This window comes from Zootoca vivipara, chromosome 4, assembly GCF_965207765.1.
Source record: "Zootoca vivipara chromosome 4, rZooViv2.hap1.1, whole genome shotgun sequence".
Classification (NCBI taxonomy): Eukaryota; Metazoa; Chordata; class Lepidosauria; order Squamata; family Lacertidae; genus Zootoca; species Zootoca vivipara.
In genome coordinates this window covers 37,312,777-37,339,551 of record NC_142587.1, presented here as the reverse complement: position 1 = coordinate 37,339,551, position 26,775 = coordinate 37,312,777, and the positions used below count along the sequence as shown (strand labels likewise).

Below are 26,775 nucleotides of genomic sequence, written 5' to 3'. Positions count from 1 at the left end.
GGTTTCCCTTCATATACACTGATATGTTCCCAAGCTTTAAAGGTAATCACTGATTACTACAAGTCTGAAATGTTCATAGGATAACTGATGTGCCAGGAAATTACAAGTTGGTTATATGACATCCTTTCAAAGCTCTATATATTGACCCATTTGAGCAAAGAGCAGAGCAGGAAAACAGACCACAAATCACCAAGATGATACAAAGGAGTAAGAAGACTAGGAGATGCCTTAAAAAGCCTATATATAGAAATCAAGTCACTCTGTTCAAACTGTCCAGGAAGTTATTTCATGTAATGCACAGAGATATCTGTGGCGATATTGCTTTTGATTCGTTTTCAAAGGGTTGGGTATCTTAAATCCTCTTGGGATTCAAATGAAGGTGTTCCCCACATATACCAGCTTTCATGACGCACCATCTTGACATGGCAGACTAACCAAAACAACTTTGAGCAAGTGCTTAAAGCCACAGCATTGAAAAAAGTCTCAGTGAGAAGCTGTGCCTAGATGTGGATATAAGGCCAAGCTGCCCTTTATTTTCATAGGAGGAATTGCTACCAGGGAGGATGTGTGTGGAGAGACAGTGGGGCAAGCTTCTCTACCTGTTCTAAACCAGCCCCTTTTACAGGGAACCTTATATTAAAAAAAGCTGCTGTCTGGAATGTAACTTAAGGGCAGTTATTGTCCCTCCCTGAAGGTCATAAGCTGCATTTACGTGTTTGAATTTTGTATTTGCATTAAACATTTGGGAGCAGTCCTGCAGGCCTTTTTGATTGAGCAGTGGCACAGAAATAAACTACCAATGTAACAGATGCATCAAGCAAGCAGTATGAACAAAAGAGTAATTTATTATGCGCATATATATACACATATGTATATATATATATTTATATATATATAATCTATTCAGTCACAATAGTCTCTGGGTTTTAAAATGTATTTTTTTGCTATATTCAATGCTTTAAAAATTATAATTCAAACATTAAATACTGTTATATACATTATGATTCTTAGTTCTAACCATGAACAGTATAGTTCCCAAGTATAAACTTGGAGGGGGAAAGGAAGTAAATCCTCTAGCATTGCAGTCTTAAGAAATTAAGATCAAACACCTGTAGATTTGACTATGGAAAAAGTCAAACTTCCAAATGCTTTTATATAGTTTTTATCCTTCAAAAAGAAAGAAAGAAAGAAAGAAAGAAAGAAAGAAAGAAAGAAAGAAAGAAAGAAAGAAAGAAAGAGGAGGATAGAACTGGTCAGAAGTCCCATAGTTGTTTTTGTTTTTTATATCTCATACCTATTTTATATAAAATAACAAAATATACAGAGAGAGCGTCAAGGTGGTTTTTTTAAACATTATTTCATACACGTACAATTAATAAAAGTTTTTTTTTAATGTATGGCTTTGCAAAGGTAGATTATGAAGTGACTTCTGTTTATTTATTTAAAAGCATTTTAAGAGAACGTGTTAGTGTGCTTACGATAGTGGCCATGGTGGTCGAATTACGAGCCAAGAGTTTAATGCTAGAGTTACTGGAGGTCTTACCAGATACTGCTTCCGCAGCTTTTAGAAGACAAATGTAGTTTATTACAACCTCATCTATTTTAGCTACAATTTCCTCCTGCTGTGTTTCAGAGTTCATGATTTTAACTAATCGCATGCAGGCTTCTGTTAAGCAACAGAGTACTTGAAAGCTGGAAGTCATAGCTACAAGCATTTCCTCTGGGCTTTTTTCAGCCATGGCCATTTTCCTGCAGGCACTTCCCAACTGTCTCGATTCTACAGATAACAGTTGTTTATACTGAGAAAGTTTAAGGTCATATGCTTCTGAATGATCCTCCCTCTTCCCCATACTCGATCGGACCAAACAGAGGAGCTCATTGGCATCTTTTTGTGCTGCAAGAAATCCATCAGGCACTGCATAATTCTTCTCCTTCATTACGCCGAGTCTCGCTATTTGTGCATCGAAGGACATGTCGCTGAGATTCCTATCGGTTTGACCATCCTGGTCTCCACGAGTGCTTTTGCTGCTTGGGCTGCTTTCGGCATCGCTGGCAGTCTTTGTGCCCTCCTTCCCATTCTCCTCACTTTCAATGGAAGGAGGCCGAGGGGACAATTCTGCTACCTGGCACTGTATCTCAGGACGATAGAGGAACGAGAGCTGGGCACCACCTCTGCGTTCGTCTTCATCCTCGTCCTCTTCAGCATTTCCTCTCGCTAGGAAACAATAGCTAAAGGGTCCACGGCATTTCCAATTGCTGGCATCCAGCTTTCGTAAGGGCAACGTTCTGTACTGCTTGGACTCCTTCCGGATGGCATTCAAGACAGGAGATCTCTTGCTGCCCATGCTGCTGACATTCACAGAGCTCTGGGAATAACTTTTTGATAATGTTTTGCCCAGAGGAAGTTCTCCTCTTTTTTCCGATTTTGTTGAGCCACCTGCTTCAGCGATGTCTGTACATAACACACTGACTGCGGCTTTCTTCTTCTCGAGAAACATCTCGAGGCTTGTCGATTCTGCAGTGACGCTACTGCTTCGTCGCAGAACTTTCCTGTTGTGCGGCATCCTGAGGCTTCCCCCCATCATCTCATATGGCCATAAACTAACCGCTACCCCACCTGACTGGTTGACTTTGGGAACATCAAAAGAGTCTTGGTTTCGAATTGGCACCTTTGATTCTGAGTGAATGTGGGATGATAGCGTGATGGAATCAGCTCTGGGCTGGTTAGGAAAAGCTGAAGACATGCTTCCTTGTCTTCCAGTCACAGGCTCTGTGAAAGCTACACTAGGGGGAGTAGAAGAACAAAGGGAATAATTAAGCACCACCTCAAAAAGCCATTTAGTGGCTGAGCATTTCAGCCGTATAGTCTTAACTGTTGCTTTAGAAATTTTAAAAAGGAAAGGTTTAATATTATGAATACACATTTTTCAGACCCCACATGCAATCACAAATCTTTCAGGAAATTTGCAGTTCATCAAAACATTTTTTTTTTAAAAAAAAATCTTTACATCCATTAGAGAATTGTAGAGTTGGAAGGGACCCTTAGGATCATCTAATCTAACGCCCTGCAATGCAGGAATATGCAGCTGCCCCATACAGGGATTGAACCTGCAACCTTGGTGCTATCAGCACCATGCCCTAAACCAGGCATCCCCAAACTTCGGCCCTCCAGATGTTTTGGACCACAATTCCCATCTTCCCCGACCACTGGTCCTGTTAGCTAGGGATCATGGGAGTTGTAGGCCAAAACATCTGGAGGGCCGAAGTTTGGGGGTGCCTGCCCTAAACAACTGAGCTAACAGTTCTTTCCGTATAACTTTGATGGAGAAGACAGATATAGGCTGGATCTACATTGATCTAAAAACAAACAAAACAACCCTAAGAAAAAAGTTATATACAGTGGTACCTCAGTTTTCAAACGCTGACAAACATTTCAGTTCTTGAACGCCGTAAATGCCAAAAGTAAATGCTTCTGTTTTCGAACATGCCTCAGAAGTCGAACATGCCACGCGGCTTCTGCTGAGTGCAAGATCCCGAGGCCTAGCTGTCAGCTATTGAGTTTTTGGTTTTCGGACGTTTCAGAACTCAAACTGTCTTCCGGAACTGATTATGTTCAAAAACTGAGGTACCACTGTAGCTCTCAATGCAATTTTCCATTTACTGCTGTACATTTTTATAACTCATTTAACTCACCAGTATAGATTAGTCTGTGGTGTAAAAAGAGAAAACGCACAACCTCTGCTGTGAAGCTGCCTCACAGTTTGAAGTGCACTTGTCATAGGAGTGACGAATTGAATGCTTGTTTATCTGTTGGGTTTGTCCTTTCCCCTGCTTGAAGGATGTCTCCCGCCCCGACTTTAGGAATCAGCACCACGTTACTCTGTTCATTCAATGTCTTGCTCCATTCTCAGAACTACAATTCCAGGAGTTTCATGTGAAGAAGGATTGATTGTGAAACCAGCTGGGAATTGTAGCTCCGTGAGGGGAAATAGGGGTTTCCTAACAACTCTCAGCGCCCTTAGCAAACCATACTTTCCAGGATTCTCCGGAGGGGGGGGGGGCGCGGGCTATGGTTTTTAAAGTGGCATAAATGTATGATGCATATGAAGCCTTTAAGGAAAAAGCAACAAACGGCATGCATCACAAGGTTTGGGTTTCAAGCAGGACTTAATCAATGCAGTAACATCTCCAGCTCTGGCCAACAGAGGAAGGAACTGCAAGGAAACAACATTGCCAAATAATAATAAAAGCTTTGTGGCTCTGATAGGCCTGAATGGGAGCTTTTGCAATCCTATACACACTCACCTAGGAGTGAATCCAATTCTGCTCAAGGGGGTTAATTCTGAGTAGGCATGTGCAGGATTGCACAGTAAGAGGCTTGTTAATACTGCCTGCCAGCACACTTTTGCCTTCTTCCTCCCTATCTTGCTTTGCTTTGCCTACCCACGGTTGGCCAGGTCTAACTGGTACTTCAACTTCCCTTCAGTTGGTCTCTGGGTTCCTGCTACAGCCTCTCATTTCAGTATTTCCAATTCAAAATATTCTTCTGAAGAGTTTGACTCTTTCATTCGTAGGGCTCGATCCCCCACTTCTGAGGAAATCAGACAATTGTGCATGTGGCCCAAAGCAGATAATGTAGCATGTGTTTTGGATATGCACAAAGTCTACATTCCACTGGACAGGTGGGATTTCTAGAGTAGCGACTGTGTGAAACCATGCTAAGGCCACACTCTTAACACTTGAAGTACTGTCAGGGCTCTGAGGAGTGGGGTGGGGGAAGAGATATTGGGGCCAGAGGCTGATCCAGGAGCCCTATCTATAACTGAAGGAGCATCTCCACCCCCATTGTTTATCCTGGACACTGAGGTCCAGCTCCGAGGGTCTTCTGGTGTTTCTCTCATTGCTAGAAGCCCGTTCTCGGTAGTGGTGCCCTCCCTGTGGAACACCCTCCCTTCAGATGTCAAGGAGAAAAAGAATTGCACAACTTTTAGATGACACCTGAAGGCAGCCCTGTATTGAGAAGTTTTTTTAATGTTTGGTGTTTTATCATGTTTTTGTATGTGTTGGAAACCACTCAGAGTGGCTGGAGCAACATAGTCAGGGTGGGATATAAATAATAAAATTATTATTATTATAAAGGGGTAACGAGTTATGGGATGTTGTGCCCCCCCCATGAGGCAGGAGCCAGAGCTGGAAGATGGGGAAGGGTCTGAGCAGTCAGAGATGGGGGAGGAAGGACAGGACGTGCCAGAAGTGGGTGGAGAGATGGCGCCTCAAGGGAGGGGGCTAGCAGAATCCCTTCCCCTGCTGTCCCCCAGGACCAGGAGGGCCTTAAAAAGGCAGACACAGTGACATTTCCGAGTAGGAGAAGTTGCAGGTTATTGTGCTCTTGCCATCAGACAAAGGTACTTACGTTTGCATGCAAGCATGGTCCCATCATTGCTCCAACTAAGAGCACAAGCCTGCAAAGGGGTGCCAGATACCTAGCTACCAGGAGCATGTGCGTGCATGTTTAGTGTGCTTCAGGAGCTACTGTTAAGTTTGTGCTGGTTGTTTGCCCTCCTTGGGCTGTGTGTGCTCTGGACGGTCACTTCATTCAAATTTTATTTTTACGGTTTAAAAAATGCCACCCACGTCTCTTACACACATTCAGATTAACCCTTTGGTGCTGCCGTACCTGTAGTTTCTTTAATCTTGGGGATCCTGTGACATCCATCTCTCAACGTGCCGAAGAGTGGGTCAGCGGAATTGACTGTGGGATGCATAACAGGCACTGCCATTCTGTGGCACACAGTTTCAGGCTGCTGGTGCAGCTCCTTGTACGTTGCTCCGTGGCTGGAGAGCATGGCAGCTCTTTCGTCTGCTGGAATAATGTAGCTGAGGCCCTTTCCTGCTGAGTCAGGGATAATGTGCTTTGCGTCAGAGGTGCAAAGAGGAGATTCGACCGGGGTTCCGCACGTGCTGCTGCCTGTGCTGCACCCTGCATCCACTGAGGAGCACTGCGAGCTTTGCAGAGAAAAGTGGCCTTCGCTCTGCAGGGATGACATGCGCTTAGCTAGGTGATACTCACATAATCTAGTCATGCTCTGCTCTGCTTCCAGGAGCTTTGGGAGGTGGCCATTGCCAGGTGAATTAGCATCTTCAGAGTCATTGCGCTCCTTGGGTGAAGAGAGAGTAGTCACATCTGAAACAAAATGTTCATCTGGCCCATGCCCTAAAGCACCACTAGGACTAATCTCAGGGTGCACTTCCTCTTTACAGTCCACCTCTGTTTTCCCAAGGCTTGAAACTCTCGGAACTGCCTTTCCGTTCACCGTTTCTGAATTTGGCTTCTCTGCCGCTCCCTCATCCGAAGCAGCATACCATCTTTGGCCATCCTTGCGAAAGGCAGTTCTTTCCACATTAAAAGTGCTTATGCGCTGACCCTCTCTTGAGGAGAGAGTGCTGACTTTGCCCTTTTGCTCATCGGCTTCTGTCTTTTTAGCCCCCACATGTTTTTTCATAACAACATTGCCATCAGGGGTTGCTTTCCCTTCCCCTTCGGCCGCCTTATTTTTCCGTTTGGTAGTGCAAGAATATATCACGGACCCCATGTGCAGCTTGCTGAAATATTCAGTAACAGACTTTGTTTCCATGGTTTCCGGTTCCATCTCCATGTTATCTGAATGGAGAATCTGCTTGGAAGGCACAACTTTTGACTGTAGCTCTGCAACTTGCTGATTGGCTGAAGACTGTACGGATTTCAGCAGCAGGCCTCCAGCCTGGCTCTTGGTGATGGAGAACTCAGCCTGCTGCTCCACAAGCGGTTGATAACCTTCGTTAGTGGGCAGAAACAGGCGCGTGGCATTTTCAGACAGTTTCTGTGCTGTGGCCAATTCAGAAGTTTCAGTCATTTCGGAAGAGTTAGTCTCATTGCCAGAATCTGAGGATGATTCGGGGCTATATGCTCTCAAGATGGCTACACCTGCATGCCGTAAAAAATAAGAGCCAATTAATGAAATCATGTCAGGCACTTCATTTTTTTTTTAATGGTTCTAGAATACTGATTCACATATTGCATAGTTTCCAAGAAAGGCAACTTAACATTATGGTAGTTCTATCACATGGTATGTGTAGGTGATGGAGGAAAAACAAAAACAAAAAATAATAATGAAATGTTTCCCCCAAAAAAGGGCTAATGATGAAAAGGCAAAATGGTGAAAATGGATGGAATGGTATGGTTTGTTTCAGTGAATAAACGTAACAGTGATGTAAGAACCTGAGTTGTCATTTGTCTGCTGTTCCTCCGAAGCAGCCAAGGCCTCCAGTGCTTGAAGAGTAGAAACCACAGCATCATCCAGACCCTTTTCACATTTTCCTTCAGTATTTGTAGGAACAGCATCAATAAGCGACACTGGAATATCATCACTCCCTGCATTATTAGTCTCCTCCCTGTCCTCTCCATACTGTACTGTGTGATTCTGAGAGTCTTCTTCATCAGAGCTATCCCTGAATCCAGGGGGAGGAGCTGCAATGGCCATGTTCAGAGAATGCAAGAGGAAGTCGTCTTCATTGTCATCCCCTTCCGGAGGTGGGAGTGATGTCAAGTCAATGATGTCATCACTGGAACCCGAAAGGCTGAGAAGAGTAGGCCTGTTGATCTCTCCCACAATCATGTCTTCCTCACAGCTTACGTCGTCCTCATCTTCGGCATCATCTGTGTTCTCTGCATAGCAAATGTCATGCAGCAAGGGCTCCTCTATTCCTTCTGCAGCTCCAAATATTTTGCCATCATTCAAACCTGCAAAAACGGAATTTGCAGCAAACTGAATGCTTTCAGCATCAGGGGACAACTCCAAACTCTTGATGTCATTGGCATGGCTTATATAAAGAGCTCTCTGCCTTTCCAGTGCTTCTGGACTTTCATCCATTAGTCTTTCATAGCCAAGGGTTTGGGGGTTAATGCCGTCCAAACTGTGATCTCCAAAAATAAAGGATACTTTTGCAGCTCTTGGAGATCCCTGCGTTTTCTTGCTTGATTCTATTCCTCCTGAGTATGACAGTGCAGATTGCTGGTTTAAATTTTGGTTCTCTTCTTCTGCCTCTGCAGAGTCCTCTTGTTTGGCCAGCTGCTGATCAAGGACACTAGAATTATAAACACTCTCTATGTACAAGTGCCTGTGTTCTTTTGGGCAGAAGGTGCTGTCATTAGCATCTGCAGTTTTTTGTCTTGAGTCTATATACATGTGCACCTCCTGCGCTCCTTCCGCTGGGAATGTCGTCGTTTTCGCTACACAGTTCCACTCAGGGCCATGGAGGTTATGCTTCCCCTTAATTTCAGTCCCTAAAAATGGAAGAGGGGGGTAGAGAGGAAAGGCGAAATATCAAATCAATTTATGCTATCTCGCCTACATCAGATTAGATTGCTATTCCTAAACAACCATGTTTTTAGATCGATCCTTTTCATGTAACCTTGAAATAAGTTTCTAAAGGTAAAGGGACCCCTGACCATTAGGTCCAGTCATGACCGACTCTGGGGTTGCGACGCTCATCTCACATTATTGGCCGAGGGAGCCGGCGTACAGCTTCCAGGTCATGTGGCCAGCATGACTAAGCTGCTTCTGGCGATTTATCTACTTGCACTTTGACGTGCTTTCGAACTGCTAGGTTGGCAGGAAGAGGGACCGAGCAACGGGAGCTCACCCCGTCGCGGGGATTCGAACTGCCGACCTTCTGATCGGCAAGCCCTAGGCTCTATGGTTTAACCCACAGCGGCACCCACGTCCCTGAAATAAGTTTCTAGCAGTTGCCTATTCTTAGGCTACTCCTTACTTCTCAAAGAAGTCACACACTGAATTCTTATTGTGAGAATAAATCAAAAACTCAACCCATTTTGATTGCATATCCTAACAAGCAGACTGAATAATTCTACTTGGGTTGGTTGACACAGATACATATAAGGGAATTTATATGGATCTGAAGTCACTTTCAAGTTCAGCATGCCACCTGCAAATCAGATTTGCCAAGATACAAACTTTTGCTTTCCTAGAAGGTCTCTGCTGACTGGAAGCAAAACTTACCTGAAAAGTTAACATCATTTTGTATGTCTGTGTATTCATCACATGATAAGTATACATTACCTGCTTCGCGGCTTCCAATATTTTTCTTGCAGGCCATGTTAAATATTGAACGTCTGGAATCAACTAAAAGTCTATAATATCCAGCAGTTAAACAGGCAAGATTCATGGCATCTGACGATTCCATTAGCAAAGTGATTGGCTAAGGGAAAGAAAAAATGGACAGCAGAGTCATTATAAAGTCAAGGCTATAATCTTTGGTGGGGTGCTAGATTTAGAGCACAATTTGGTTGGTTTGTTTGTTTAAAAAAAGAAAAATGGTAAGAAAATATGCTAGGTGGAATTAAATTGGTATAATCCTAAGGTAAAGGTAAAGGTACCCTTGACCATTAGGTCCAGTCACAGACAACTCTGGGGTTGCAGCGCTCATCTCGCTCTATAGGCTGAGGGAGCCGGCGTTTGTTTAGCATGACAAAGCAGCTTCTGGTGAACCAGAGCTTCTGGTGAACCTTCCCGCCGGAGTGGTACCTATTTATCTACTGATACTTTGACGTGCTTTCGAACTGCTAGGTTGCCAGGAGCTGGGACCAAACAATGGCAGCTCACCCTGTTGCGTGGATTCGAACTGCCAACCTTCTGATCGGCAAGCCCTAGGCTCAGTGTTTTAGACCACAGCGCCACCTGTGTCCCTTTAGTATGACCCTAACCAAGCTTAACCAGAAGCAGGGCCAGCTCTAGGGGTAGTCTGGGTGGTGCAGGGCGCCGGCCCGGTAGGGGGGAGCCGTGCGGAAACCATGCTGCGCCCTGCGCCCGCCCACCAGCCGCAGCAAGAAAGGGAACGGGGCGGGGGTGCCGGAGCAATCTCCGCACCACGGCACGGGGGCGCCCGACGTGCTTCAGACGGCCCTGACCAGAAGCAATTCCCACTAAGTTGAATGGGATTTCCATGAATTTGAGAGAGGCATCTTTATATGTCAGACCTATCCCTGCCACTCTGTCTGTGTCTTCTAGGCACAACATCAAAATAATAGCAGTAGAAGGTGCAAAGACTTAAAAGGTGTTCCAGAATGGACACTTGAAATTATGAATGTTCATTTTTTAGGTTGAACTGCTAATTGAGGCAAATTGAGATTGAGGCAATTTTCTTAATCCCACCCCCCAATTATTGGTCCAGGACCATTGTGGCTCTCCTAATTAATGACTGTGCTTTCTTCTGTCCCAGTTCACATGGGATAAGTAGTAGAGATAAATTGAGACAAATTAAGGCCATGCATCAATTCCTTTAAATAAGAATCTCACACCTAACAATTCTATAACTGTATATGGGACTGGATGCTATTAGAAATCTACCACAGTTCAGTATGAAGATAGTATTTTGCTAACTTTTGCCTCTGTGCCATTCCCACAATGGTAGAGCATGTAAAATATTAGCTCATATGAAAAACACATTTTCTGCTCGCTTTTGGTCAAAAAGTTTCACTTCAAAACAGTCATTTATTTTATGCTGAATGACAAGAGTTTTGTTCTAAAGCCACTCAGAGCTGTCTGGGGGGGGGGGGAGTTAACAAAATATGGTGAATTCTTAGTTTGATGGTTTAGAAAGAGCAAGGCTGCATTTTATTTTTCAAAGTCTGAAAAAGGTTTGTTGATATTTATTTTTCTGAGGAGATGTACAGAGGTTAATGTTTCCCAAATGCTTTATCGTGTCCTCCCTTAAAGAGGGCATGTGTCATGGTATGACATGGTAACCGAACCCTGGGTGGGTATGATTGGATAGCCACAACACCCTATTGGTAGGTCCCTTGATGCTGTGTTGAATCAGGCCAATGGGACGCTAGCCAAACTGATCAAGGGTCCTATATACAGTGGTACCTCTACTTACGAATAACTCTACTTACGAATGTTTCTACTTACGAATGGAGCTCCGTCCGCCATCTTGGATGTGGTTTAGATAGGATTTTTTTCTACTTATGAATTTTTAGATAGGGTTGCTTCTACTTATGAATTTTTTCTCCCAATGCATTCCTATAGGATTTGACTTACAATTTTTTCAACTTACAAATGTGCGTTCGGAATGCATTAAATTCGTAAGTAGAGGTACCACTGTATGCCCATGCACTTGACTCAGAGCTTCCTCTTTTGGTCAGTGCATCGGCACACCTGCCCACCTCTCCCTACTTTTAGGGCTTGTGCGCTTGACCTTGCTATGCCGTTGTCTGTCGTCTGTCATTGGGACAGGGGCACGGCAGGAATTTTCCCCACTTGGCTGATTGGCTGGTGCCATTTGGGTTTCGCCTGCCGCATAGCAAATCTTCACAACTTTTAAGGCTGCGGATAGGCTCTGGTTCAGGTGATAGGGATGGGGAACGCTCTCGCCATCCCTATGTGAAGCGTATTCCGTTAAAGGAATCCAGGGACTCAATGGTTTGGTCAACCCTGAGAGGGGTTGGGCACGTGCCTGAGTCCTGCGTGACATCGGGGTGACAGACATAGCATGTCCCCAACTTTCCGCCATCCCAGGTGCTCACCCTAGGCTGACCTATGCTGGTGCCCTGGGTCAGTGCTACCTGCAACGGTGCAGGGAGCTAGTCGAACCAGAGCCTATGCAGCCACTCACTTTCTGTAATCAATAAAGTTGTGGCCTAAATTCTGCCAAAAACCAAACCAAAATTTGAGTCTTGTCTAAATTTATTTATAGGGTTAAAGGTCTAAACACACAACAAAATCCACTGGAGCATTATGCAAATAAACCGTTGCTGGTCACTTCTTTCACAAAAGAAGTACTGAGACTGAAAATAAACATTAAAAAGCAGAGAAAAACAAATATTCTTCAAAATAATAATTGCAATTATGTTACTTCTAATCAGAGAATAAAGTTCAAACATAAGCTTGTTTACAACTACATAGTGAACTTTGACAGTAACTAAGATTATTATTCCAAGGTACGGCAAGAAAATGAAAAGAAAGGCTAATTGAACTAGACCTGATGCTGAATTTGATGGATCACCAAATTTAAAGGGATAATTGAACTCTCCTTTTTATTCTTTATTCAATGCAGAGCTGAGAGTCTTACTGAAACAATTGTGACATTCAACTTACTTTTACATCTAGCACATGAAGCTCAACTCGAACAATAGTTTCATCTTCTGTAAACATCTCAATTCTGTTCACGTGGCTGAAATCTGCCAGCAGAGCTACCAGATTTGTTTTGGTGTTTATTACGTGGCTGATACCATATCGCGGCCCCACTAACAGTGTCACCTCGGAACGTTTTTCACCCTGCTGCAACACAGGAAGCAAAAAGAAGAGGCTTTCACAAAGCAAGGAAATACATGTGGATTTAAATCGGTTTACCTCCACTTAAATCAACATTATGCATCAAATCCACATTATCTAACTTAACCAGCTAGGTTGTTGATCCTCACAGAAATTAATTTTACAAGATTTTCATCAGTGTGTATACTTGGTACCAAGGGATGAAAAAATATATTTAAAAAGTACTGGTACCTAATTGAAATGAGCCTGCTGAAAGCTGTACTAAAGCTATTGCATGAATTGGCTCAATATTACTTGTGAAGCAAATAATTAATTGTCTCATTAATTAGCCACTTGAAGAATACTCAGCAAACATTAAAAAATGATGGTGAGGGAAAGCCTACCAATAACGTTGCTTTGAATACACGGCCCCCATAAAGCCGCAGATCACTGAGGAACTTGAGATAGTGTACCTTGGCTTGCAGAGCAGAAAGCTGAAGATAAAGAGAGAAAACAATCAAATGACCACAGGAGTTAGGCGCAATGGTGACTATAATTCATTATAATTTTATTACACACCCCAGGCAAGCTGTTAATAAGGACTTCTCAAAGCCCATGGGTAAGCCATTCTTTAGAGAACTTCCTAAGGGCAGAAATTACTTTTAGATCTTGAAATTAGAAGTCTTATTTCATCCAATCAGATGTAGTTCAAACCGTATCGGCAGCAGTGCTTGAGAACTAGAAATGATCTAGTGCAAGACAGATCTAAATGACTCATTGAAGTATTTTGGAGGTAGAACACAGCATTCCAAATAGTCAGAACTAGCCCCCTTTGTGAAAAGTTTTAGAGTAGTAATATACCAGATCTTTAAAACCACGTGGTGGCAACAATTCCCCAAATGTCTATTGATTAATCCCTCTGTGAGTATCTCTCATTGCTACATATGTTATATGGACTGGATGAAGCTCATAGCAACCGTACTTTACCGTGTATAAGACTAGGTGTTTTTTTTTTAAACTCAAAAATAAGGTTTAAAAACTGGGGGTGTCTTATACACGGGTAGTGGGTATGGGTGACGGGTGATTGTTTGCAGCTGCGAGCTGCAGATTGTCACTGGCGATTTGTATTGGCTGTGGGAAACGGGTGTGTGATTGGTTGCTGCATCAAGAGCTGCTGAGGATTGGCTGCCACTGTGGCAATTGCGCTTGCTATTTACTTTTGCTGTTGGTGATTGGGCAGATGCTTGTAGCAGACACGAGCGACTGCAAGCACTGGGTTAGTGATTTACTGCAACCCCCCCCCAAAAAATAGAGGTCCCCCAAAATAGTGTGTTATACAAGGAAAAGTACGGTACTTTAAAAAAAAAATTTTTTTTATCCACAGTTAAAAAGAAAAGCCTGATACTATTCCACCTTCAGCTCCTGCAATCCACTCAAACTGAGGCTTGAACTGCATCAGCTACAGCAACATTCAACCCAAGGAAACTGGGGTATAGCTGTGTTTCGCCTCTCCTCTGACGCTTCCACAGATCCTTCTAACCACCTCATAACTTTCTGCTAGCACCACAGTAATAAAGTGGAAGGCATTGTTCACACAGGCCTTAAGATGCCATACAACCGTATCCTTTAATGTGGGACCTTTTCTTCCCAATACTATTGGAATATTTCAGTGCAGAATGAGATGCCTCTACCCAGCAGAATGAAGTCTTAAGACACTTAGGTACCTTTTAAATAGTGCCACAGACACTACTTTTTCTGTGGTTCCATCCCACGGTGCTGTTGTAATGTTTAAAAGTCTTCAGACTGTGTAGACAGGGCCAAATGTGTGGGTCTCTCCCACTGAATTAGCACCCCACTGAGGAAAGGCTGTGGGTCTTTAAAATTACAGCAGCGGCGTGAGGTCAAACCACAGAAAGGTGCCTTCCACCGCATGAAACTTGCAGCCCTCCAGATGTAGTTGAAGTCCAACTCCCATCAGCCCTGGTGAGGAATTATGAAAGTTGAAGTCCAACAGATTCCTCCACCCCCGATTGAGAAGTTCCTTGACTGATGAAGGAACTGATAATGGACAGTCACATGCTGGCTACTGGTGTGATTTACAAATGAGGCATAATCCTGTGATTTCCCCCCACTTCAGAAGCCAGAATAAGTAGACTGGCAAGAAGGGCAAGTCTAAGGGATGTGTGCTCTTTGCCCCCCCCCCCCCCACGCTATGTTTTGCCCACAGGAAAATCAATATGGTGGTAGGTGCCACATCTGCTTCACATGGTGTCTTCCTTTTCAATGCCAGGTTGAGCACTGGTGCCTATCCCCACTACTTCCCACCTTCTTCCTACCCCTTGGTATTCTCACCAGAGCAGCAGCAGGTAGTAGTGTGTGTGTGTGTGTGTTTTTAAAAAAGCCCTGTGTTCTAATCCCCCCCCATATTTTGCCAAACTGAGTGTTCAAAGTGGTCCAAAAATATAGGACATGATCTAGTCTAACTGATGCATTTTAAAGCCTAATAATTTCAGGAGGAGAGAGCTAAGTATGTACTTAAGTCTCACATGGCAATTGAATTAATGGAACTTAAAATTGCTTCCGTTCAGCTGAACTGTGTCTTAAAAGTATGAATAAAATTTCAAATGTATCCAATGTGATGTGCATCTCAAGGAGCCATGCCCATTAATGCCAAAGGCAGATCAATGGGCCGGGATATTTCACAGAAATGAATGCATGGCATGGCGAAGATGTGTGGCTGTGGGAGACTCCTAGGGTAGTGCGATTCAGAACAGAGAAAGCCATTTCCCAGCAATTGTGTTATGAAACGTAGAAGCAAAATGAATGCAGGTAGAAGGAAAGTGTCATGCCCCTGTGGTTAACTAGCAATTTCCTACCATTTTCAAGATAAAATAATGGTTTTGCTAAACTAATTCCTTTTAATTGTTCTTGAAAAAATGGCAATAAGCAGTGCGCATTGTACAGGCTGGCAATCTCTGAAAAATACATTGGCGACTTATTTCTCTGAAGGATGGGACGGAAAATCTCTCCGTCAGATGCAGTCCTCCTGATTATGAAAATCTATTTCTATTAAGATGCAAATGCATTACCTTTTTACCCGGAGGAACTAGGTTTTGATTTGCTTTGACAAGGTGCGAAAGTGCTTTCTTTATGTTCTTTTCTTTCATGCTTTGCAGTACAGCAGATGGGAGGAAAGTCTCCAGGCCCCATTCTTTTCTGCAATACAAGGCACAACTTTAATTCCACAGTCCTCTGACAATTACCTCTTCTAAAAGGTACCCCACAAGGTTGAGGAAACATGGATGGAGAAACCAACTGGGGGCACCTGCACCCAGCAGATGCTATTATCACATAGAAAAATAAAAGAATTTCAACGCTAGAAAAATGAATAAAAGGTCATTTTGAGAAATGGCTTTTGTTCTAAAGACACAAAGCATGATTGTGTGTTGGAATATGTGATGGAAACAAATTGTTGATTCACATGTGCAGCCTTCAGCGTGGCCCAAACTGAAGGGGCTGCAGATAAAGGCTCCCTAAGCCATTCAGAAAGTTTGCTTGCAATTGGAACCCTCACACTGGGGATTTTGATGATCTGGATAATCCACATGGGAAGCTTCTCATGCAACTGGCTTACCCTTGCACAGTTCCGTTTCAAGTGTCCATAGCGGCTGCCATGGGCCCACGAAGCCTCAAGTGTGCCCCATTTAAATGCTTTGGTTGTGGACACTGAACTGCAGCTATTAATCCTTGCTTAGAAATCCTGGTTGGGCTACTTGTTTAGGCCAATAGGACTATGAGCAAGGACTCATTTGGAACAGTATACGTATTAACATAAATTACATGACAGCTTGTGTGATTAGAGATGCTATGGGAACCCAACAGAGTCAATTTCCAGTGTAGATTTTATAGTCTGGTTATTATAGTTCCACCAGTGTGGAAGTGTATCCCAGACTCTCCCTTCTGCCCAATTCTCTGATTTAATTTCCATTAAGGGTTTAATAACTTATTGGCAGCTGGATGCATAATGTTTTGCACAAGCTTAGAGATTTGTGTTCTTAGTTTGCAGAGTGACAGGATCGATGTTCCCAAACCTGGTTCTCTTAAGGCATTTTGGAGTGTAAATCTCATCAGGTGGAGAAGGCGGGGCAATAAAAAAAAGTGTGGACAAGCCCCAAATCTACAATTCTTTGATAACTTAGGAAGTTCAGAGATGGAATGCTATACCCCAAACCATATGCTTCAGGGGCTCCTCTCTTCCAGGGAGGCTTTTCAGTGGCCACAGTAAGGGATGCCAATTGTTTCCAGGCAAGCAGCTATACATTTGTTTGTCCCTAAAGGCTAGTCACTGTTTTATTGTGGCAATGGTTTGATATGAAATAGTTCTGACACTAGGCATAGGAGACTTTTAAAGTATTGTTGCCATCTCAACAGTGCCATTTTAAGGGTCAGTCAGCACACTACCCCAACCACATGGAGGCTAGCTAAAATAAGTTCTGTCTGGCCACTTTTCTATGCCATTGGTGTGACATTATTCAAGGAACCCAGGTTCCTTCTTCTGAATTGGATTGCAGAAGCTTCAGAACTGGCAAGTGGAACCATAGTGGAGTTTGCCACTCCCAAGGTGCAATGGCCACCACATTAGATGGTTCTGTGAAGGAATTAGACATGGAGGACAAATCTATCAATCAGTATTAGTCCCAATAGCCTTACGGATCAGAAGTACCATGCTTCTGAAAACCAGTTGCTGAGGAACTTACAGCAGGAAAAGGGTATTACACTCAGGTTTTGCTTGCCATAGGTTTCTGGTTTGCCATTGCGGAGAACAAGATGCTGGACACGAAAATGTCATGGATGTATCTAAGGCATCACAGCAGCTATTTTGTCAATGGCACCCCCAGCATTCTCATGAAATTAAAAATGTTACCACTGGTCCAAAGAGGATGGCAACCCCTGATATACTGTATGACTCAAAGTAGGATGAATCTTACCTTATTCATCTATGATTATATAAATAAGGCAGCTGTTGGACATACAAACAGGATGCTTCCGCTATGTTAGCAAACAGGATGCTTCCGCCTTATCACAGCATTTAGTCATAACCATCAAGGAGAACCCTATTTTATACACTAGACCACACCACTGAGTGTTTTGCCAAAAGAAATATTGAAAGGCAGGATGCAGGGGGGAATAATCACACAGGCTCTAGAGATACTGACCTCCCCCCTCCCCCAGTATTAACAGATTAGTTTGATGAAAACAGTTGTCTAGCTGTTATCCAGTTTGTGCATGAGTTGTGTGCATATTTAATGTGCAGCTGCTGTAACAGAGGACAGAGCCCTGTAACTCAGCATGGTTGTTTGACTCGTGAGTGACCTTGTGAGTAGAAGGCAATGGTGTCATTTCAACAGCTGATATAAATTAAACAGTAAAAAAGAAGCAGTGCTAGTGGAGAACTAGTAGTATGGTAAGACATACTGACTTAGCAACTGTCTCAAAGTTTAACTTTAAGGTTATTAGGAGGGTTTTGCTGAGAAATTAGCACCACAATCCTAACATGTCTACTCAGAAGTAAGTCCCACTTAAATGAGGTTGGACTGTAACCTAAGGCTGCAATCATAACCCCACTAACCTGGGAGTGAGCCCCAATGAAATCAATAGGACTTACCTCTGAGAGGAGATGGTTAGGATTGTGCTGATACTGAAAGTATCAAATTTTACTTGCGGTTTGCAGTTGTTTCATTTCCACCACAAATTCAGCTTGCACATCAACAGACCGCATAAATGGTAACCACAGATATTACAAGGTTTGCATTCTATACTTACTCAATGTATTTGAGAGAGATTTTCTGCGTGTGCTTTGTGGTCACGGTTGCAATATACATTTGTAACGCAGCCAGTCTCAGTGCAATATCATACTTGAGCTCAGGTCCAAACCTCTCTTGAACCACATCGTTACAGCTCTGTCAAATAACCAGCAGAGGGAGTATCAAGCTCAGAAATCTCTGATTTTGAACATAAACACCGCATTATGACTAATTCTTCTTTAAAAGGCAAGCTTATAATAATTAACAAGAACTGTGACTGCCAGATGAGCCATCCATAAATCCTTGAAGAACACAGAATGAGGAATGGCTGGGAAGACACATGAAAATGTTGATACGTAACATGGAGCTTCTAAAGTGGGAGTGAGCAGAAAATCACCCCGCTTCCTTTCCATGGCACGTGACAGAGAACCTCGGCTGTTCTAACTAGTGTGCTGGGTACGGCAGGTCAGAATCTAGTCATATTCAAGGACTAGGAGCAAGGAATCTAATTCTCTTTATTATCCTTTCTCCATCCCAAGTGGTGCTCCTTAGCCAATTCATTGTGAGTGAAAGGGCAGGTGACAAATCTACCACTTGGCTTCAGCAAATTAATATGCTACAAGGTCCTAACACTGTAGCTCCTCATGCACGAAAAGGCCTGAGAGTTTGCACAACCTCTTTTGGCAGAACCAGGAAGAAGGAGCACAATTGATAGGTTCAGGAATGCGGATTATAGGATGAGCATACATGCCAAATAATGAAAAGAAAACATGCACACACACTGGCATCCTCTTACAAGAGCTTTTGGTAGGCTGAGGAGCTCACTGCAAATCAGCAACTGCTTTGCATGTGGAAGGTTCAGTCCCTGGCATCTCAACATGGGGCTGGGAATGACTCTTGGAGAGTCGCTTACATCAGTTTAGACAAGACTGAGCTTGATGGACCAGTTGTCTGACTTGGTATAAAGCTGTTTCCTATGATCCTCACTGAATGACCTTAGCCAATCATTCTGTCATAGTACCTCCTCTGATTGTTAAAAGGATGAGATGGGCACATGCTGTCCTAGGGTCCTTGTAGGAAGGGTTGAACAACAGATAAAAATAGTCAGCAAGGAAACTGTCAGAGGTTCTTGCAGCTACTCTTGAGTAACGACGCTCCACACCTCCTTGTCTTTACGGTGTCTTTATTGTGCATATTATTTACAGTGCAAAGCGTCTGGGAAACATGTCTGCTCAGTCCAAGTCAGAACCCCGCAACGGCTTCTTTCTGTTTCGCGCCCAACATAACAGCTTGGGAACCCCAAAGCGCCTCCCTCTTGCCCTAGGGGGTGCCGTGCACCTCAATTCAGGCGTTGGGGGGAAGGGTCGTCCTTCTGACTGCTCTCCAGTGGCGAATCCCGTCATTTCCTCCCCAGCTGCTTCCTTCTCTACTCGGTGTTGAGGCTCTCGCATGCTGTCAGAGCCTCTCTCCTCCCTCTCTACTTCCTGATTCCTGTAATCTGATCCGCTACTGGACTTGCTGCTCTGCGAAGAACTCGACCTGATGAGGGGGGGCTGTTCCCTATAAGCCCTCCCCCTTACAGAAACCTAGGCAGTTTCATCCATGCTTGTTATTTCAAGAACATCAGTGATCCTGGAAACTAGAGGTGGTTAACCTGTGGTCCCCCCAGATGCTACTGGATCCCGGATCCTATCAGCCCCAGGCAGCATAGCCAATTGCCAGAGGAACTACTTAAAGGGGTAACTGCTGTGCACACAGCTTTGTGAGCCCTGTGAATCAATCCAGAAGGCAACTTCAGTGGTGGATGGGTGGGTGAACTAAAGCCTGCTTTCTGCAAGCACTGGCTCTCTTGTTCAGCTGATTGAGCAGGCTTTGGTTTTCCTGCCCATCAGCTGGGGTTGGGGAACCGAGACCTGCTTTCCCTTGCAAATGCACCATCGCCCGTGCACTTTAAGGCTCCCAATTGTGCATGGGCAGCCACAACTCCACCTGGGCACACCTGATGTCACATGAGATGTTGACTGTGGAGCCGGTGGGCATGGTTTGGAGAAAATGGGCTGAATTTGAACCACTAGCAAGAGGCCAGGTTTGGCCCATGAGCCGGAGGTTTCCCACCCCTGATCTAAACCCTTGTGCTGTTTTCCTGCTATTCCCATCATAAACAAAATGTTGCTTTTTATTTTAAGAAATATTCTTTTCTCTGCTCACATGTCAGCTGAGGATGTCTTTAAAAAACGTTCTCTTAAGGAAGCCCAAATTGCCCTGATTTATAGTAAACCCATCCAACTCACCTGTACATACAGATATTCAAAGGCAACTGCATCCCTTCGTAAAAGGTCAATGGGATCCTTTGGGACAAAACTGATTCTGAAGAGACATCTCATCTTGTGGGAGCTTGGCCTCTGGGTCACCTGGAACAACAAAATGCATGTGTGGAATTCCTGACATTGCATCTTATTTTGCAACACACAAACCTTGAGATGACTAGAGGGAAATTCTAACAAAGGGTGTCTAGGTGGCAAATAAGCAATCCGAGAGCCAATGTTTGTGCTTAAATCTCTCCTATTGAAGCCAATAGGAGATAAAGATGCTTAACTTTGGCTGAATTGTGCCCAACTTTGATTGACAGGAAATTGGCAGCATTGTTCTTCAGTCTTTTTTTCTCTTCAGCGCCCATAATACAGTCTCCTAATTCATAATACAGTCCTCTGCTTTCCTTGCTCTAACGAGCTACTTCCTAATCATCAAAAGGAGGCAGGCAAACACACAAAGAAAAAAGTACTAACAAGCTATTGGTGAGCTTTTGAAATGTCTTTCCAAAACAAATAACAAAGAAAATAACAATTGATTCCAGTGACAGCAGAATTAGGCCAGAACCAACAGATTCTAAGAATCCCACACTGCTGTTTCCACAATGAGCTTAATCTTCCTTAATGATCTAATAAATGAAGTCACCCAACAGTGTTTTCTGCATCACCATTTATCACCGCAGAAGTGGATGGATTATGGCATTACTGAAACAATCAAGGAACAGGTTTTGTTTGAGCAGGCTTGAGGAAACATATTCAGTGGTGTGTGTGTGTGTGTGTGTGTGTGTGTGTGTGTGTGTGTGTGTGTAAAACGAGGAAGACTCTGTAGCTAAGAGATCAGGTAGGAGATACAGGCAGGGGTTTTTAATTCTCTGTTTAATGCTACTGTTCTGCAGCACAACACACAAAAGGGACGGAAGAAGATGCAGTGGCGTCACAATGGAGGGCAGTACGCCCTGGGTTCCATGTCTGCGGGGTGACAAGAAGCCACCCCGTGGGGGCTTGTGGTGGTGCGGCAGACACCTTTGGAGGATCCTCCGTTCACAGCTGTAGCCGCAAGCAGAGGATCCCGGCACTGGCAGAAATCAGCTAAGTATAGCGCATGTGCGGCATTGCATGCATGTGCTGTATGTAGCAACGCCGCACACGCACTGTAGAGCAGTTTGCCGCCGGCGCCACTCCAGCACCACTCCAGTGCCAGGATCCCTTTGTTTTTTTTTTTATAATTATATTTATTGAAATTTTTGCAATAAAAAAAATACCACACAAAAATACAAAAGCTTAAAAAGTAGAAGAGAAATATTAAGAAAAACAAAAGAAAAAGCACAAAAGGAAAAAAAGAGAAAAAAGAAAAGTAATATCTCTAACAATATCTTGTCCCCGACTTCCCCGTCCCTCCCCTCCCGGGTCTATTCCGTATCAAATTTCACAACTTCTTTTTTTACCCCACACAACAATTTCTATTAAATTTTAAACTACATTACTTTTAACTATTTCTAATAATTTCCTTTAGCCTATAATTTCCCCCTAAAAAGATAAACTATTTCCTGATTCAAATTCTATCCAATCTTATAGCTAAACCTCAAATCCCACCCCCTCCCTCCCCAGGTAGCAGTTTCCCCTTTTCCCCGGCCAGCGTCTTCATACTGTCCAATTTCAAGCCTTTTGATCCATCCATTCATCTACTTTATATTCCTTCTTTACCCCACACCCACTCTTAGCCATTCTAAACCACCCCATTCCTCCTTCTTCCCCTTCTGTTGTTTTAATTCTTCCACCAGCCTCCCACCCTCATCTTTATTTCCAGTATCCCCTATTTCCAATCCTCTGTCTGGTCTGCGTCCCCTCACTCTCACTGGGGGGGCAATGGCCAGACTCTTTCCTCCCTCCTCAGTTTCTTTGTTTCTATCTGGGATCTGGTCGCCCTCTCTCACTGGGCAGACCAGGTCCCAGAGTCCATCTTGTTCCTTAGCATCCAAAGTCACGTAGGTGGTCAATGCTTCCTCTCTCACAGGTTGCATTGATTTCTCAGTCCATTGCTCCTTATTTTCAGTCCGTTGTTCAATGATTTCTTCTTCTTCTCCCATTTCTAAAATTTCCGTTGGGGATATCTGTTGTTGGTCTTCTTTTAAAGTCTGGATGTTAACTTTGCCATAACGTACTTCCTTTGTCATTTCTCTAATAAAGTCTAAAATATGTTGCAGCTCAACCTCCTCCATTTGTAAGCGGGTTGTTTTGGCTGGCAGCCTTCCTTGTCCTTCTGTGTTCCCGTGGGAATTATAACCTGATCCGCCAGAGATGGTGCTGTAATGACCAAACTAATTCCTTTGTTTGTTTCCAACCATATTTGTCATTTATAATTCAAATTCTTAACTCAAATTTTCCAATTCTCCACTTTGTCACGTCAATCAACTTAAATATAATCCAAAATATAATCCAAAAAAGAAAGATCACAGAATCGCAGCAATTACTCTTTATAAATCCTTATGTTGTCAACTGGTCGCGGCTTTAGGCTCCTGCCCCCGGTTTCCGGGAGGGGGTTCTTGATCACGATATCAAATTTACCAACACAGTCTAATATATATATATTCCCCCCCTTAGTTCTGCCTTCTAAGGGGGGATACAAGTTCAATTTTCAGGGGGATCCGCGCCCCTTCTCTTCAATCGGCTGCAGGCAAGTTAGTTGTGGCACAGCCTTCCGGGTAGGGGGGGGGAACGACCTCCGTTTTTTATTCCCCTCCCAAGTCCAAATTCTTCTTTTAAAATCAAATTGAATTATCTTACTCACAGTCCAGATCTTAATTTGAAGGTATCTGCCGCTCCTCTGTCTCCGGCTCGGAGCTTCCCGCTACCGGGGTAGCAATGGACCCAAGGCTCCGCCATGTACAGCCTGCTCTCGGAGGCTCCAACGGGGGCTCTCCGGGCGGTTTCCATGGCTTTTTTGGAGCGCTGCTGGGTATCAGCCCCCAGAACGCACAATCTGGGGATTCTCCGGGAGGTCGCGGCGCCCGCGCGACTCTCCCCCTCCCCGGTAGCGGCGGGTGTCTCGGAGACCGAAACGAACCCCGCCGGCGGCTGATGGCGGCAGACCGGAAGTCCTCTGTTGCCACTGCAGCCGCGAATGTGTAGCGGCGACGGAGGGATCCCGCCATCAACCGTACGGTGCTAGAGCGGCACCAGCAGCAAACCGCTATACATACGTATGGGCCATACGTAGCGAAGCTGCACATGCACCCTACATAGTGACACCCACCCCAGGTGTCACACTGCCTTCCTTTGCCCCTGAGGAGATCCCACACAATACAGCACCTACATAGCTGGGCAGAGCACACCCCTGGGATACTAGCTGGACACCCATCTGGGGAGGGGAAGGCTCCTTTTCCAAGCAGCCAAGGGCAGGGGGGAGAACATGCAACAAGGGCAGCCACAGACACACACACTGTCATCAGAAACCGGAATGTAGGAGATAGATTGGGTCCCAACAGAGGCAAAGGAGCAACCTTTTTTGCATGATGAGGGTGGGAGCAGAGACTCCTGCCAGGAGCTAGAGTTGCAGAGCTCCCAAGATGTAAATCCACACTGCAGACTTCACAGAGCAGTTCCCTAGCCACTTCAGCTACGGCAGCAGGATGGAAGTTTCTGCTTATAGCACCATCTTTGATTTAAGTCTGGTTCATTCCATTATATCTAAACACATTTATATGCTAACAGTAGTTATCTGACACTGCTCTAGAAATAATAACAATACTATATTCCAGAAACTTTATTTCAGGATCCACAATGCTTCATTGTTGCATGCATAGTTGCATTATTGCACAAACCTGAGTAAGAGTCTCTTGTTCATGTAGCAAGAGAAGTTTGGTTCCAGACCCATCAGCCTTCTGCTCCAGCATCAGGGAAAAGTGTTCAATACACTTAATTGAGAGCTTCTCTTGAAGTGTTAAGATGACATCCTTCAAAAGAGAACAGATTGAAAACAACCACCCAGAAGAAAAGAAACGGATAGAATGGGGACCTTTTTTTCTCTCACTCTGAAATGTAATTTCTCAGTCCAAAGGGGTAGGAGTCTGTGAGCCAGACCTGGAGTTGCTCACCTGCCAATCACATGATGTCACACTGATGTCCTGTGCAAGGCACTTTGAAGTCCCAAGGTCAGGACTTCAAAGCACCTTGCAAGGCATTGCTAAAAGGTTTTCAAGAATCTCCTGCTAAAATGATGGTTAACAACCCCAGCTCTCCAAGCAGGAGATTCAGATACACACTCTTTCCTAATTTGGCTGAGAACTGCCTGCAAAAAGTGAGGGGTTTCCCCCCCCCCTGCTTTAGCTGAAGTCCACTTTATGGCAATGTTGCTGTCATAAAAAATGGTTTCCATCTTTTCAAAAGACATTTTTTCAGCAGTAACATTCTTGTTATCTTCCCACTGCTAAACATCTGAGTGGATATTTTTGAACAAGCTTTTGTATCAATCTCTACCTTCTGCTACTACTTCTAAAATGACAATTAAATGCCAGTTTGCCTAAATGCAGTTCTGACCACCCATCCGTAAAGATCCGCGTTATTTTCATTTTATTTCTGAAGGATATATATAAGTTATCCTTGCCACTTGTCAAAATTTTTGTTTGGTGAGCTCAGTATTAGAAATTGATACCTAGTAAACTGAACATAAGAATGCTGGTTCACAAAATCATTATTGATGCTAGGGAGATATAAATGAATTATTGAAGCAGTTAAATGGTTCCAAAGATTTTTTAAATATATGACTGAGACCTAGATGCATCTCAGACATATGGATGGCCCTTACTCGCAAGTTCATTGTATGCTAAACACTTATTTTTAGGTCAGAAGTTGGGCAAAAATGCACACACTGAGTATATAACTAAGGAAAAATGACTGTAGAAAGGACAACACATTGCTGCAAATGTGAAGTTTGAGAGGTTAGGAAAGTCAGTAGGAAACCAGAGCGAAGTCTGTATTCTCAGAAAAATAAATAAGTCTCAATGTTGATTAAACGGCATCATATAATCTGCATTTATCAACATGCTTAAGTTGTGCTAATACATTATGGGTCAGAGTCGGATGAAGGCTTTGCTTTCCACAAAAAGCCTTTGATGAAAGTGGCGGAGACTGTAGCAGGGTTAGTCCACCCATGAGGTGAGGCCACCCATGAGGTGAGGCAACTGCCTTGAGAGGCAGGATCTGGCCTCTGAAGAGTGCATCACCTGCTGCCGCCGCCTCTGCCATGGTGGCAGCGACTGCTACAGCATGCACCTTGGGAGCCCAGATGTGCCTCCTCCTTGGCAGCCCTACCCCAATGCCGCCTCTATTGTGGCTTCTCCGCAAATAAGAGGCACTGCTAGTCTCCTCCCACTCAGGAAATGGCATGGGCTGCTCGCTGGGGGGGGGGGTCTCCTGGGGTCTGCACCTGCCCGGCATGATTTAGAGCAGGCCCATTTCCCTCTGCACCGACCTTTGATTCCCAAGAGGGTGTACCATTTTGTGGTTTGCCTCCGGTGCCAAAATATCTTGGTCCAGGCCTGGACAGTAGGCTGCTACTTTTGCTGACTTCCCCCTCCTACTGCATCCCAAATGCTGCCTCCCGCACCGTTCCAGAGGATCTCTAAAGCCAGAGTGGCTCCCGGCTCCCATTAGTACCATTCCTATTGTGAATTTTATTTCACAATATCACTTATTCTTTTAGCCTGTGGTCTACTTACTAGTACTGTAATACAATTCACTGCTGGCATAACCCTAACATACCCATTTCTCATATTATTGACCCATATTTGTTGCAAGTTATTCAATTAGCAATCAATATCTTAATTTCAGCTGGCACAGCATGCTGACTTCTGGCAGCATATCATGACTTCTTAGTGAGGTCCATGTAATTTTAATTAAGTTGCAGTAATTAAAGCCGTCACCCCTATTTTTGAATCACTAGCGCCACATTAGAGTTTATGAGCATAAAATTCATTTTAATCCACAAAATTCGCCACAAGGAAGCCTTATAGTACAGGCTTGGATCCTGCATACAAAAAAATTATTGTAAGGCTTGCTGGAACTTTTATTCATTTATTTTTGCAGTCTTAAGATGCAACGTACGTTGAAGATTCTGAGCAGCGAGCCTACCTTTATTGAAGTGCTGCAATCAAACCGAAAAGATTTGGTCTGCCCATTTTCAAGATACACTTTCAGAACGTTTGGCATGAAAAGAAGTGAATTATCTTTAACAGTTTCCTGTCAGAGAGTAAAAACAATGAACACAATCAGAGCTCCCATATAACAAGGCTTTAAATTAGCCTAGAACTCCGATTCAGGGGAAGGAACCACACAAGCTGACTTGACACTTGA

The 26,775-nt window shown here is 44.0% G+C and overlaps 1 protein-coding gene across 7 annotated transcripts in view; it reads right to left on the bottom strand.

Moving 5' to 3' along the window:
• FRMPD4 (FERM and PDZ domain containing 4) overlaps positions 1–26,775 on the bottom strand; it is a 295,689-nt gene that overhangs the window by 4,146 nt on the left and 264,768 nt on the right. For 6 of the 7 annotated variants that reach the window (XM_088667723.1, XM_088667722.1, XM_088667726.1 and 3 more), the window contains 11 exons: positions 26,554–26,661; positions 24,246–24,377; positions 20,407–20,526; positions 18,135–18,271; positions 15,401–15,527; positions 12,716–12,805; positions 12,156–12,338; positions 9,120–9,258; positions 7,259–8,323; positions 5,678–6,964; positions 1,544–2,779 (listed from right to left, as the gene is read on the bottom strand). In XM_088667723.1, coding sequence (XP_088523849.1) covers positions 1,544–2,779; positions 5,678–6,964; positions 7,259–8,323; positions 9,120–9,258; positions 12,156–12,338; positions 12,716–12,805; positions 15,401–15,527; positions 18,135–18,271; positions 20,407–20,526; positions 24,246–24,377; positions 26,554–26,661 — 4,624 coding nt within the window. Of the gene's footprint in view, positions 1–822; positions 2,780–5,677; positions 6,965–7,258; positions 8,324–9,119; positions 9,259–12,155; positions 12,339–12,715; positions 12,806–15,400; positions 15,528–18,134; positions 18,272–20,406; positions 20,527–24,245; positions 24,378–26,553; positions 26,662–26,775 lie in introns of those variants that run through there. The other variant, XM_088667725.1, reaches the window with a different exon arrangement.